Below are 14,551 nucleotides of genomic sequence, written 5' to 3' on the forward strand. Positions count from 1 at the left end.
TATGGGAAGAGGCCTGTGCCCAGCAGTGGGAAGTATATAGGCTATTATTATGATTATTATAACAAGAAAACGAGTTGAGACATTGCCTTCAGGTTCCCTTTCTCTACCAAATACCAACTTTCAACCCATGAGTCCTGTATATAGCTATTTCAATGAAGAATATAAAAAGCTTAATTAAAACCTACTCAATTTAATAAAATAAATCGCATGACACAAATGCTTATACGAAGCGAAATTCAAATATAATTGTCAGAAGAAATTTAACAAAACCCGCACTAAAATAATTCAGGAAAAACAGTAGATATAAATTACCAAAGTCACTACAGGGCTCAGGGGACAAACCATTGATGAATTTGCGGGTTTGAGCATGCGTGTCGATGCTGACGTCACCTCCTGAATGTACATTGTCATGTCGAACGTGATATCTGACCTTGAGTAATTGACTAAATACCTGCTAATCATTCAATTCATTCAAAGCGGAATTTTTAATAAAGTTTTAACGGTATAAAAAATCTAAATAAAAAAGTTCTGCTAATTTTTTATGTTGCATTTTGCTTGATTTGTAATGGTTTTGGAAACAGAAATCATGTAGGATTTTAGTTATCGATGGCATCTCCAACTAGAAACGGGTTAAAATGAGACTACTACTTCTATAGATCAAAATATTAAACCTAAGTAAACAGTACCAGTTCCTTATACCTGTATATGCACGGAAAGGGAAGTACCGACTAAAAGGCAATGAAAACGAAATTATCATTATTACTAATAGTACACAGACGTAAAACAAAGATGCTAGTTTAATAATAACGATGTCATAAAACGCGAAGCTGCCTTACTTACAATTTGATTAGATAATTATCATTCGCAGCAAGCCGGCCATTGAATTATGAGAACATAGTTAACATCTTATTTGTGAGGTTAGCGCAGACAGGCTGAGCAAAAATACAAAAACAAATTAAAAATAATTTAACTCTGTTTAGTGTATAATGGTGGTTTTAACGGATATATTATGTGTCAAGTGAGTATCCCTCATTATTATTTATTGTTGTACCTACTTACTCATCTTGCGATGTTTTGTTAACCAGCTGATAATTTATGTAAATGTTTTCTGCGTAAATAAGGATTTTATTTTCCTCCATTTACATTAATTTATCGCTTAGTGTGACAGGAGAATTAGATTTTGTACTACCTTGGGTTTGGCTCAGATTCGGTCTTAAAACAAAGACGTCAATAACGACCACTTAAAAATTAAGATGTTACCTTAGTCCTGAAGCGAATTTTCTCATTCTGTCAAGTAAGAACATTTGTTACAATAGTAGATATCTTAAAGAATGCGAGGACGCTTTAGCAAAATTGTCTTTTAGTAGCCCCCCCACCAGGATAGGGCAGGCGGAAGGCATTGTACGTTCGCACGGCAGCGCGCGCGCAATCTTTTAATTTACACTATCAGCGAATCAAAGCACCCTCATGCAGAATAAAACTGTCATGTAACCGTGCTATTCATACTCTTTGTTTTACTGCATGTGCACAATATAGCCGGAAATTAACTAGAACTTGGTATGTTACTGGTGAAGTTTACAATTTTTTTTTTCTATAGCTAGGTATGTCCTCTTAAGCGTTTTTGGAAGTTTAAAATGTACCACTGATAATAAGTCGACAGAACGTCTAAAGAATGTAATGAAAACACCAACAAACATTCGATTAAAAAAGTACAGGGTTGTTCTAATTGGAGATTCCCTGCAACAAAAGTAATCTGGGAACTAATTTCGGATTTTAGAGAATTTCATTACATATCAGGATTTACGTTAAGTTTAAATTGTTTCTATTTTGAAATTTACCATATAACCGGTAACATAGGTATGAATGAACAACTACTTTGTATGGTCAATTGTTAAGCTGAATACTCGGTAAGCACACATTGTGTGACCAAATCAGAATTTTCATTGATGTTAAGGTTAACAAGGGCGTCGGATCGTCATCTAAATATATTATCAACATCGGACGATGCGAGCACGCATGTGTAAATAGGCACCGTCGTACAATCGATTGGACAAAGTTAATCATCTGCGGGCACAGGTCGCCGCGACCGTGAATCTCGCATGGCTAGCGTCCCGTGCGGATCTCAGTGGGACCTCGCCTCGCACACCGAGCGCTTCCTGCCTCGACGCCGCACTGCTAACGTCTATCCTATCAAACCCTCATACAGTGCATGCCAGAACAGTTTTGTGTTTCGTGTCAACAGTAAACAGTATGAATTATGATTTACCGTAAGTGTCTCCAGCGCGATTGAGATCGGATTAAAATGTAGAACTGCCGACGAGGCGGAGAAAAATGTAAGTGACATTTTGATACATCATTCAATACAGCGGATGTTTTTGTCAAATGTTGTATCTGTATGGCACAGGTAATAAATGGAATTGGCTTGTTCTTTGAAATGTGAAATCCTCATTAGCAATCTGTGTATAATTACTGAAATCCCTCTAGGTGATTTATTGAGTGGCTTTGTGTGGTTTAATTTGCGTAGGAAAGAGGGCGGTCGCGAGGAGGAGCCGACCAACGCGGCAGAAGCGGCGCCGGCGCAGGGCATGCGCATCGAACATACCTGCTGCTGCCTCGGCGTGTTGGTGGGCATCTCGCTCATCGCCGGTATGCATGATAATTTATAGATCTTTCTTAATAATTTCATGATGGTGTAACTAAAATGACCGGAATTTTAAAAGATCTTTTGAGTCTGAAAATTATGAGCCGACCTAAGTATATTGGTAAAAAAGTAGCCCAAATTTCCGATTAAAAAACTTCCCACTAGTCAGTTTCGGTTCTTGCAGAAATTGTCAAGTTTTCGGAGAACTGACACGTATAGTGAACATTCCCAGAATGTAAGCATGTGTGAGATACTGGAAAACGTGATTGTCATTAAATGAAAAGGGGAATAGTTAATGACTCCGACTGACATCCTAATAACTAGACATGGTACGCTTTTAGATACAACCAGTTTAATGGTACAAATGGTTAGAATTATTTGCTTTACGTTATAAATATATAAGATAGTAATTTTAGCATTATTTATGACTAGCCCTCGTAGCAGTGATCCTGATGAAAGACACCACTGTTGAAGTGACTGTACTCCGACAAGTGCACGTGGTAAGACCATTAAAATGTAATATTATCAGTAAAATTATAAATCGTTATAAACATATAAAGTACTCATTACGTTATCTATCTGGACGAAACGTGCGTTTAATAGCATTAAGTCGCCTAATAGTGAATTTCAAAAGTAAAAAATAATAATTTGGTCTTTGGAATTGTCTTAAAGAGCAAAATCGAAGCCTTTGATAAAATTAGTTGATTAGGATGCTCCTCTTTTTCATTAACTGCTACATGATCGATTACATAAAATAACAGTGTAATTATGCTTGGTATGAAAGCATAACAGCGTAAAAAGTCGGCTTAAATACCTTAAATAATATGTTTTATGTTATTGCAGCTTATGTCACATGGGGAACGTACTCCCAGCGAGGGCGAGCTAGAAATGCTCGGGACGCCTCCATCAGACCACGTGTTTGCACCCTACGGGGCCGGCGCTATGACAAACGTAAGTTTTTACTTTATGCCTGAACACTTTACAAACCTACTCATGGGAACTACAAGAGCAGCATATTATTTGCAATGGATTTTTTGCCGTAGTACCTCGATATATTAAATTAGGTATCCGCTGACCGTAACGAATGGATTATGACGTAAACCATAACCGAGGCTCTCGTTTTTGTCAATGATGATCTGCATATACATACATCATACGCGGTGGCACTCCTCTATCGTACTCATACAATACTGGTACCACCACAAAAGAACACTTGTTACTTCGTCCTTGTAGGTCACCCATAACTGAGTTATATTAACTATGGTTAAATATCAGTAACTACCAATCTATATTACGTATATTATGAACAAAACGAGCCTAAGTTAAAGCGAGATTATTCCATCGGAAATGGTAAATGGTGTTATTTGACACGTAATATAGTTAGCGTGATGAGTGACATCTATTTGTTGAGGCCGTGGCAATGAATCTCCGGAACTATAGTCAAGGGTCAGACCAGAAGGACGGCCGAAGACTAATGATTTTATAACGAAGCGTCCGCTTCCCGGTCCGAATGCGAGAGGTAGTCCGCAGTCCCGATAGCCGAAGGTCGCAGACTGCTCTAAACGGGAACGAGGTGTCGGCAGAGACGCAGATTGCTGTCGACCACTAATAATGATTTATTGCTTGTCGCACGTCACCCAGCTCTAATAGAAAAGCATTTGCGAGGGGAGCGGACTTTATTAATCGAGACATCTGTGTATATTTTCTTTTTGTTGCAGGAGGGCAAAATGTTGACATTCGAAATGGGCGCATTACTTAGGAAGAGATATGACGAGTTTTTGGGACCTATCTATCAGAGTGGTAATTATTCAAATAACGACGTGACATTTTTTTTGGAAGTCTGTAAGCCTGTTGATTGATGAACAAAAGAAGGTGTTGACTATAGTACTGTCACTCACTTTTTAAGTCAAGAGAGAGAGGACAGGGAAAAAAGAAACGAGCCAGCTCATATCCATCAACGGCTCATCCAATGTTTTTTTTTTCATTTTAAAACTATTTTATTACTTTTTTTTATTATAGAGAACAACATCGTAATATCATCGGATACAGCACTGAGTAAGATGACTGCTCTGTTGATATCGGCGGGTCTTTGGCCGCCGTCGCCGGAGCAAGCTTGGAACGAGACGTTACCATGGCAACCCGTGCCTTATAAATATCCACCGCGACAACAAGACTTTGTGAGTGGTATTTATAATAATTATCTTTTAATAGCTTTAAAAACGTTTAATTTAGAATACATTATGCTAAATTGAAGTTCAATGCTACCTGTTTATTGTGGTTGTTAATAGCTATTATAAAACGTAGATGAACTTCAAGTTTGTCTCCTTAAGCCATATTGATCTACATAGGGATAAGAGAAGGGACAAGGGAAGAACTGAGAACCAAAAGAAAATGCCAATACGACTTACCCTACCCTTCATACATTTGACGTTGTACGTTATACGTTGGCTTCTTTTTAATTAAATCGTTTCTTTTAATTTTTCAATGTCAACATATCATAAATAAGTATTCGAGGTTTGCCCATCCTTAAAACATTCTCTAATCATCATATTACATTGATTTGAGGAACTTTAGCAACAATACTGTTATTAATTCTAAACAATAGATATTTATTTGTAGTTACTATACGAAGAAAACTGTCCTCGTTACAAACAAGAGAAGGAGAGGATACTTAAAGCGTTTACCGACGAAGGCTTGTTGTTGCCGTACCGCGACCTCTTCCATAAGATCGCGCAAATGACGAACACGAACTTCAGCACGCCACAGGAAGCCTACTATCTAAACAACTTATTCTTGATACAGGTAACTTTTTTTTCTACTATGCTTATAATGATATTTACGTGTCACGTTGTATGTCGGTAAACTACTGAACTTACACCGTGGGTAGCCGGCTTAATTCAAATTGACATATAAGATAGCTTAGTCTTAATAGTCGCAATATTATTTTCTTGTAAATTAATTATCTATTACCTACTTACTCTACCTGCCTATCACGAGGAGGAAGTCGCGGGCAACAGCTAGTATACGTATGGTTGCATGTTAATTTTGGCCTTTAAGTGTGTGTTCATCGGTATAGTCTTTTCTTACTTGCTTACCTAATCATTGAATTTGGGATGTAATGAAATGCTCTGATGGGTTGATACTGACATTAAGGATAATTAACGGTAATATTAATAAAGATATAAAATGAATGTCGAATGCGGTGTTCTTATTGTTTATAGTAAGAGGTTTTTTTTTTTAGGACGACATCAAAGTAGCGAATCCGAAATGGGCGAAACACGTGAAAAGAAAACTGATGGATATTGCCCGACTGGAGTATTCAATGATGTTCCACAACAATCTGCTAAGGAAACTGAGCGGCGGTAAGTTTTTTATGCATTTTGAATAAAAATCACAAGAGCTAGTCCCAGTCGCACGTACGCCTAACGTTAAAAAGATGTCAACGTACTGGCAAAAAAGGTCTACAGTTAATGTTCCAAAAAATATTGTATCGATAGACAATTTTCTCGATGCCACGTTTTTGAATGGAAACACAGTTTGGATATTTGCATATTGATCAGTTTTTTAAGAGGCGCCTAGACACGTGATGTTCTAATGTCATGACCCCTCGATATGTAGGTTCACTAAGGTGACCTTGAGACGCTAAATCAAAACCTAATCTCTGTAAACTCGTTTAACAACATATTCCATAAGTTTTTTAATCCTCTGCAGTTTCATTTTATTATTTCTATGCCTATTATATTATAATACTGGATCGGTAACCTTGTCGTTTTTTTTACTTAAATACAATATTTTTAATCCATCACGAAAAAGAAAGACGTTTTAAGTTTGACGTATCTGTCGACCTGACTGAATGTGGCATCAGAAGTCCTGAATAGATATTACATTACAGCGATTACAATAAAGTTTCTTTAGTACTCTGCGAGTGTTCTTAGACATGTTTCATAAAAAACCATTTATTTTTTCTTGTATATGCAGGTGCACTGCTCCAGCAAATAATAAAGGAAGCAGATAGCAACATAGCAGGGGAGTCCCAGCTTCGTTTAGTTGTGCGTACGGGCACGCCCGTGTCCGTGGCGGCGTTGTTGGGCGCATGCGTGGCCCCGCCCCCTCGCCTGCCCGACCCGGGAGCCGCGTTACTGTTTGAACTACATGAGAGAAGACCATCGCCTCAGGCGAGTAAGGAACAGAAGGTTTTGGCTGATGGACAGCGGTATGGATTTAAGGTAACGTATGTTTAACTTTTTGGTTTTGTGTGACGGTGTTAGAATTCATAAAGAAACTGTGTAGAATATTGACTGCTTGTTAAGGACGGTACTGATTCCTGACAATATATATTTTTTAAGACGCGTTCCTACTCCCGCTGTAATAGATTTGTAAACTAGTGTCCGATTGTAGGCTAGATATTAATCAAAAGAGATCCTCTCGTTACCAACTTACTATGTTTAGCTATGCTTTGCGAAACGAATTTGACAGTATTAAAGACTTTTCCGTCAAGGCAAATTGGATAAATACCATAAATACAAAATAACGTTAGACAATATCTTGAAATGTAAACATAATTAATGACCCGTCGAAGGAGTTTTGTAAGAAAACTGGCCATGAACTCGACCGAATGAAACGTGACCGATATGTTAATGACTTAAGACTGCAAAACTAATTCGAAGGACTTCTTTTTATGTATACCATTCACTAATTATCTTATTTTTTTATATATTTCTCTATTTTAAAATCGGTTTGTAATATAACACAGACTAAATACTTGTAATATTTGTAATAACCGGGAAAAGTTTACGACTAAATGAAACGCATAACATTAAAAACCCTGAAAAGTACAAAATGTGTTTCCCCAATTGAAATAGTTTTTTGTTCGTCATTCCCAGTAAACAGCTTGGTCCTATGATGTTTCTGCTTGATTGATTCCAAATCACAATTTTTATTCCAACAAAATGTCAGTTACTCTTGCGAATGTATTTTTTCAGATATATTACTGGGACGATGACTCGGCCGAACCACGCCTCATGGAAGTGCCCGGGTGCAATGCCTTCTGCGCTCTCGAGACGTTCAAGGAACTAACCAAATATATAGTGTCACACAACTATAACAAAGACTGCAAACTTGTTCCTAATACATAGACATACGATAGTGGAAAATAGGATTTAGTGCTTTCGAGTTTCGACAAATCGATGGATTAGGCTGTGGTATTTAAAAATGGACTTTAGGTCGCTGAAATTAAAGTATATTATTGTTATTGTGCTAGTGGTGTTTTACTTACCCTCGTCGATTTTGAGGCCGGTTTCGTCTCGAGGTATGTTGAGTGATATCTCGGCGAATTCGTCGGCGCCCCACTGTTGCGTTCCTCTTAGTTTTAGGTATTCTGCTATCAGCGCAGCAATATGTAGTTGGCAGCACATAGCCTGTTATAATAGGATTTGATTAGTCAAACTGAGGAAAATGAATGACTTTGTTTACTTCTGTAAGAAATGCACGTTTTTAGTACAACTAGTCTAGCACCTTTTTTGAAGTCTAGTCTTGTTTGAAGACTTTTTGTATACAGAGTGTCGCTGCTATGGTGACATCAGTGATGTCATCATTAAGGATTTGGATGATACAATGTATTTCCACTATATTACGCAGTAATTTTAATCTACCTAGTTAATTTAATGGCTATGGCTCAAAGATACAAAATGGGATTGGATTACACGATGTTGGTTGGAAAAAAGTACCTACCTCATCATAGTCCCCTTGTCGGGCGTTATGTTCGGCAAGATTTGACAGCCACGCGTGTCTAAGTCGCGGTGTGGCGCGACAAGACGCGGCCAGCGCGTGTTGTAACTCTGCTAACTGAATGCTGCCAGCACCTAATAATAGATACAGACGTACATATTTAGATAACCTATAGATACAGAGATAACACTGACACTAATATAAAGTAGATCTTTCATTCATTGATTTATCTGATTTTTTGCTGAAATAAACAAATCGAACGCAGGTTCTCATATTCTATCTGTCGGTCACCATTGGCCAACACCTTCAAAGCTAAAGCAAGTAAATATGTAAGGTTTATTACCTGATGCCCCCGCTCCTCCTACTCCAGCGAGACGAGCCCGCGCTCCGACGACAGTACGCACTCGACGCATCAGCTCCGCTACTTCACTTGACAAACCTGTGAGACAAATTATACAGAAATCTAAATATAACAAAACTTCAAACCTTAATTAAAACTATTAGTCTGATACCTCTTGGCCAAAAATATAGCTGGCAGGTTAGCTTTACATTAACTTTCGGTATGATAGGAAAACTTAAGATATGATTTATAGTGCTTACCAGTCCCTTTCATGGCTTTATCACCGGTCGCAAAACAGTTGATCACTGAAAGAGATTCTTGGAAGCGTTTGCAGTTCAGTGCCGTAGAGTTATCGAGCAGTTTTGAGACAGCCATTATAACCTGAACAGAAATATGACATTCAAGGAAGGAAAGACAAAAATGTTACAAAATTTACACGTTAATAAATAAATGTAAGGTTTGTCAGATCATTGGAAAACAAAGTTCTAAACGTAGGGAGACTCGGACGACGGATGTTGCTGTCGACGCTGACCATGGGAGGGAATGATTATAAAACATTTTACTCATATTTTTTTACCTCATTTGTCTACACTGTAAGGATTAGTGAAAACTGGCAACTAAGCATAATCACCAGACTCTATCAACAAAAAGTCTTAGGTCTTCAGGTTTTTTCTTTACATTTTCATACTTGAAGCTCAACTTGTGTGGCCGCAGGCGGATGTACTGCTTGTTACTGACTGAGCCGAGCCTTTCCCTAGACATTACGGTAGATCGAGTCCCAGGGCAGGTAGAGCGCGGCGGCGGCGTGTAGTGTACCTGCAGATGCACCCTGGTGAGGTCCCCGCCGGTGGCGTGCTGGAAGTTGGCCCGCATGAGCAGGTAGAGCGCGGCGGCGGCGTGTAGTGTACCTGCAGATGCACCCTGGTGAGGTCCCCGCCGGTGGCGTGCTGGAAGTTGGCCCGCATGAGCAGGTAGAGCGCGGCGGCGGCGTGTAGTGTACCTGCAGATGCACCCTGGTGAGGTCCCCGCCGGTGGCGTGCTGGAAGTTGGCCCGCATGAGCAGGTAGAGCGCGGCGGCGGCGTGTAGTGTACCTGCAGATGCACCCTGGTGAGGTCCCCGCCGGTGGCGTGCTGGAAGTTGGCCCGCATGAGCAGGTAGAGCGCGGCGGCGGCGTGTAGTGTACCTGCAGATGCACCCTGGTGAGGGCCCCGCCGGTGGCGTGCTGGAAGTTGGCCCGCATGAGCAGGTAGAGCGCGGCGGCGGCGTGTAGTGTACCTGCAGATGCACCCTGGTGAGGTCCCCGCCGGTGGCGTGCTGGAAGTTGGCCCGCATGAGCAGGTAGAGCGCGGCGGCGGCGTGTAGTGTACCTGCAGATGCACCCTGGTGAGGTCCCCGCCGGTGGCGTGCTGGAAGTTGGCCCGCATGAGCAGGTAGAGCGCGGCGGCGGCGTGTAGTGTACCTGCAGATGCACCCTGGTGAGGTCCCCGCCGGTGGCGTGCTGGAAGTTGGCCCGCATGAGCAGGTAGAGCGCGGCGGCGGCGTGTAGTGTACCTGCAGATGCACCCTGGTGAGGTCCCCGCCGGTGGCGTGCTGGAAGTTGGCCCGCATGAGCAGGTAGAGCGCGGCGGCGGCGTGTAGTGTACCTGCAGATGCACCCTGGTGAGGTCCCCGCCGGTGGCGTGCTGGAAGTTGGCCCGCATGAGCAGGTAGAGCGCGGCGGCGGCGTGTAGTGTACCTGCAGATGCACCCTGGTGAGGTCCCCGCCGGTGGCGTGCTGGAAGTTGGCCCGCATGAGCAGGTAGAGCGCGGCGGCGGCGTGTAGTGTACCTGCAGATGCACCCTGGTGAGGTCCCCGCCGGTGGCGTGCTGGAAGTTGGCCCGCATGAGCAGGTAGAGCGCGGCGGCGGCGTGTAGTGTACCTGCAGATGCACCCTGGTGAGGTCCCCGCCGGTGGCGTGCTGGAAGTTGGCCCGCATGAGCAGGTAGAGCGCGGCGGCGGCGTGTAGTGTACCTGCAGATGCACCCTGGTGAGGTCCCCGCCGGTGGCGTGCTGGAAGTTGGCCCGCATGAGCAGGTAGAGCGCGGCGGCGGCGTGTAGTGTACCTGCAGATGCACCCTGGTGAGGTCCCCGCCGGTGGCGTGCTGGAAGTTGGCCCGCATGAGCAGGTAGAGCGCGGCGGCGGCCTCCCTCCGCAGCCAGCCGGCGCGCGCCTCGCACAGCCGCACCACAGCCGCCACCACGCCTGAGCACACCGAGCTGCCGCCTGCCGGGACAACACAGCTATTCAGGAGTAATTACGAAAAAAAGAGGAGGTCCTAGCAACCCCATCTTAAAGTAACATTTTATGGTTGGGCTTGACGATAAATGTCCACACGACTATCCTACCTTACAAAGAGATTAGTGGCTTGATATAGCAGCTAAATTAATGTATCGATAAATTCAATTTTAGTCCATAGGCACCCTGAATCACCAATTTTTATTACAAGCAATTTTAATACGATACAAATTGTAATTGCTGAAATTAAACTAAAATGATATAAAATACATCTCAATTAATACAATGACTTACCCTCGAATAACGTTTCAGAGAACTGATTTATATACGCTCTCAATGCGGCAAACAAGTGTTTATATAAAGTCTCGCTCTGCGGGTATTGCAGTAGTTTCAGATAAGGCTTCGCGGCGACACCGTCAGCTGCTCCCAAGTTCTTCATAAAGAGACAGGCGCGATCAATTAGTATGAGACCAACCTCTGTAGCGAGAAAACTCGCTGAAAGCACTGTGTGTTCTGCTATAGCTTCCAATTCTGTGGAAAGATGTACCTGATATTCAAATATGAACTTTGTTTAAAGTTCATAAGGTTTAATTTTGATTGACAGTAACATTATTGTTACTAAAACCATACAAAACTGCACCTTCCGCTATTGTTATAAGGTTCAAAACTCACCAGTAGTAACTGACGGATTCACAAGGTTTTCTCTATTGACCGTATTATTCTTCTCCACAACGATGGGAGGTTCCTTGGAGAAGTCTGGCGGGCTCATCCTAGCGGGTAAAGTTCGCGCTTTCATAGGTTTAGGTTTGCCGTTACAATCAGGAGTTGTTGCTTTCATTTCTGAAAGTATTTTCTTTCTACCAGTATATTGGAATTGTTCGGCGCATATTCTGTAATTGAATAAGTGGAAATGTCAATTAGTTTTTTGATGTTGATGCGTAAAGTTTTAAATAATTGGATGCCTGTATTTCCTTCTTTGCTGCTAGCTATTGCTTAGTGACCCAAAATTTATATTGCGTTATTAATATTCATACTATCATTGAAACGAATTTGTTAAGTAGATTATTATCAATATACAGTGTGCTTGGAATTTTACCAAGCACACTTTACTTGTATATTGACTTGAAAAACAAAACGGGTAGTCTACGTATAAATAACTAGCTGTTGAGCGTGCCTTCGTCGTAGAAGGCACGCAACTTTTCCCCGTTTTTTTAAACATGTTTAATTAGTGCCCTGTCCCTATTAATCATAGCGTGGTGTATGTCTATAGCCTATATATAACATTAGTACAGAATTGAAAATAAACTTACTCTAAAACATTGAAGAACGACTGTTGCTGTGCCTGAGATAGAGACTTCCACCAATCAACAAGTCTTTCATCGTCCAAATACTTCAACACGAAGAGGAAACACAACAGCACGTCTCGAACTTCTTCAGCCGACATTACGCCAAACCTTCATACGAAAATGATCGTTATGAACCGAGCAATAAGATTAATTTTTAAATGTTCAAAATCTGGGAGTACTTACCTATTAACTTGATCGCCAAGTTCACTCAAGTCTAGACGGCCCATATTTCTAGGTAGAGAGTCACCACCGGACATTGTAGAAACGGATTCTAAAGAGCTTTGCGACATGTTGCTGGCGTGATCTAATGGCAAAAAACATTATTTATTTTCTCGATATAATATTTAAATTACGACTTTTAAAGATTATTAATAGTAAAATTAACAAAGCTTGCTTGTTGAAGTTTTTTGTAATTGAGAATTATAAAACAAAAAAATATTTCTCTCACAACTAACATGTTTCAAGCGAAAGTGCCATTTATCAAAATAAAAAGATCAGTACACGAGTGAGTTTAGAATCCAAATAGCTAACTGGCAATAGATACCTATAGATACTTATTAAAAATAGTGGCTGGATAAGGCCATAGCGCCATCTAGTCTCCCACTCACCTTTTCCATACATATTATTCAATGGTATAGACGGCGGTTCTTTAAAATGCGCAGAATTCCTGACCGGCGTATGTTCAAAGTGTAGAGTCAGCCGATTCCGTCTCGGCGTACTGTTAGCTGACGCCGCTTCCTTCTGCGTACTGTTTAACACTGGGTTCACAGTACCATCGCCATCTACTTTGTCATGCCCATTCTCAACTAGAGGACTAGCCAGACTCTTTGTAATAAGACGATGGGCGTTTTCTAAAAAATAAATTATCGGTAAGATATTTGCTGAATACCTATCAATATTTTCTACTGTAACATGGCTTAAGTTACGTGACCTCACCTTAGTTACTCAAATTATTTTACAAAGTGGAAATACGATTAGACAAAAATACTCACCAAGAACAATAGTAAGCCACGGAGAGTACAAATACGCAAGCCTAGCTCGGCACTGCCGGCTTCTATACCGGTCATCATGTTCATGTTTAGTCAACAACGCCCGCAAGACACTTAAAGCAGCTTTACGCTTTAACGGCGCTTCACGTAACGACTGCTCAACCTAAACAGAGAAAACTTTAAGTGAACTTGTAAGGAGGATAATTAACAATTAATAAAAGCATGTGTCATGCTTCAAAGCTTGCTAGCAATGTATTTGGAAACAAGGGAATACTTGATTGAGTAGGGTTCCCGCAAGAAAGTGTCGCATTATAAACTCTTCGCAGAGTTTCAGCTGCGCAGGATCTGTGTGAAAGTAACATACGTTTAGATGAAGGGTTTGTGGGCTGTCGCTAAATGACGCATGTTATATACGTGTTGGGTATTCTTAGCAAAAACGTTGTATATTTTCGTTTTTATATTAGATAGGTATCTTATCAATGGAGGCATTGGATGGTAGGTTTAGGGCAGTGACAAAATATCATTTTAATAATTTTCTTTAGTTATATCGTCAGCTACATGCCACAGCTACTTGGTTTAAGAGTAGAATCATAGACACATTGCTCAGTTAATAATAATTGACTTACAGTATTTTTTTTGTTAGTAATTTATTTTGAAGATAATTTATCCGCAGGACCATAAAGATGCGTCGTATTAGCGAAAACCCAAAAAAGTTAGCAAAGTATATTCTTCAGTAATTAAATCATTACTAGAGATGCGCCGAATAACTATTCGGTATTCGGTATTCGGCGTATTCGGCAATTTTTTCACTATTCGTATTCGGCCGAATTATTCGGTTTGGTGCCGAATATATTCGGTTCTTTTTTTCTCCGCCACATTACCCGATGTAGAACTAAAAGATATAACTTATTCTATTTTAAGTCTACGGAATACTATGAAAAAAATGTTGAATTAAGATAATAAAATAAAAGCAAATAACTTTAACTCAGTGTTAATTTTTAACCAAAAATCAACATGTTTCTTTCTTAAACAACAACATTTTACTTACAACTTTCTAGTCAATATTTATTTAAAAAAGATATTTCAACCATAGGACAAGATAATAATCCCTACTAATATTATAAATGCGAAAGTAACTCTGTCTGTCTGTCTGTTACGCTTTCACGTCTAAAGCACTGAACTGATTTTATTGAAATTTGGTACAGAGATAGAGTTGACCTTGAGAAAGAAT

General features: G+C 40.7%; 2 protein-coding genes across 4 annotated transcripts in view; one reads left to right on the top strand and one right to left on the bottom strand.

Annotated features, from left to right (window-relative positions):
• LOC113501518 (dedicator of cytokinesis protein 9) overlaps window positions 1–14,551 on the bottom strand; it is a 38,804-nt gene that overhangs the window by 14,295 nt on the left and 9,958 nt on the right. The window contains exons 18-29 of one of the 2 annotated variants that reach the window (XM_026882700.1): window positions 13,595–13,665; window positions 13,324–13,483; window positions 12,940–13,182; window positions 12,515–12,635; window positions 12,296–12,439; window positions 11,658–11,875; window positions 11,280–11,516; window positions 10,813–10,973; window positions 8,969–9,089; window positions 8,712–8,807; window positions 8,372–8,502; window positions 7,917–8,058 (exon numbers count right to left, since the gene is read on the bottom strand). In XM_026882700.1, coding sequence (XP_026738501.1) covers window positions 7,917–8,058; window positions 8,372–8,502; window positions 8,712–8,807; window positions 8,969–9,089; window positions 10,813–10,973; window positions 11,280–11,516; window positions 11,658–11,875; window positions 12,296–12,439; window positions 12,515–12,635; window positions 12,940–13,182; window positions 13,324–13,483; window positions 13,595–13,665 — 1,845 coding nt within the window. Of the gene's footprint in view, window positions 1–7,916; window positions 8,059–8,371; window positions 8,503–8,711; window positions 8,808–8,968; window positions 9,090–9,524; window positions 10,974–11,279; window positions 11,517–11,657; window positions 11,876–12,295; window positions 12,440–12,514; window positions 12,636–12,939; window positions 13,183–13,323; window positions 13,484–13,594; window positions 13,666–14,551 lie in introns of those variants that run through there. The other variant, XM_026882699.1, reaches the window with a different exon arrangement.
• On the top strand, window positions 821–7,898 carry LOC113501520 (venom acid phosphatase Acph-1-like). Of its 2 annotated transcripts, none has more exons than XM_026882702.1 (10): window positions 821–1,018; window positions 2,525–2,646; window positions 3,074–3,141; window positions 3,485–3,592; window positions 4,360–4,441; window positions 4,661–4,818; window positions 5,261–5,443; window positions 5,883–6,003; window positions 6,620–6,867; window positions 7,624–7,898. In XM_026882702.1, exons 1-10 carry the CDS (start codon window positions 987–989, stop codon window positions 7,774–7,776), a joined length of 1,275 nt encoding a protein of 424 aa, XP_026738503.1. In that variant the 5' UTR covers window positions 821–986; the 3' UTR covers window positions 7,777–7,898. The 2 variants fall into 2 exon arrangements, with proteins under 2 accessions (XP_026738503.1, XP_026738504.1); XM_026882703.1 differs by lacking the exon at window positions 821–1,018 and adding an exon at window positions 1,672–2,333.

The sequence above is a fragment of the Trichoplusia ni genome, chromosome 15 (genome assembly GCF_003590095.1).
Source record: "Trichoplusia ni isolate ovarian cell line Hi5 chromosome 15, tn1, whole genome shotgun sequence".
Lineage (NCBI taxonomy): Eukaryota > Metazoa > Arthropoda > Insecta > Lepidoptera > Noctuidae > Trichoplusia > Trichoplusia ni.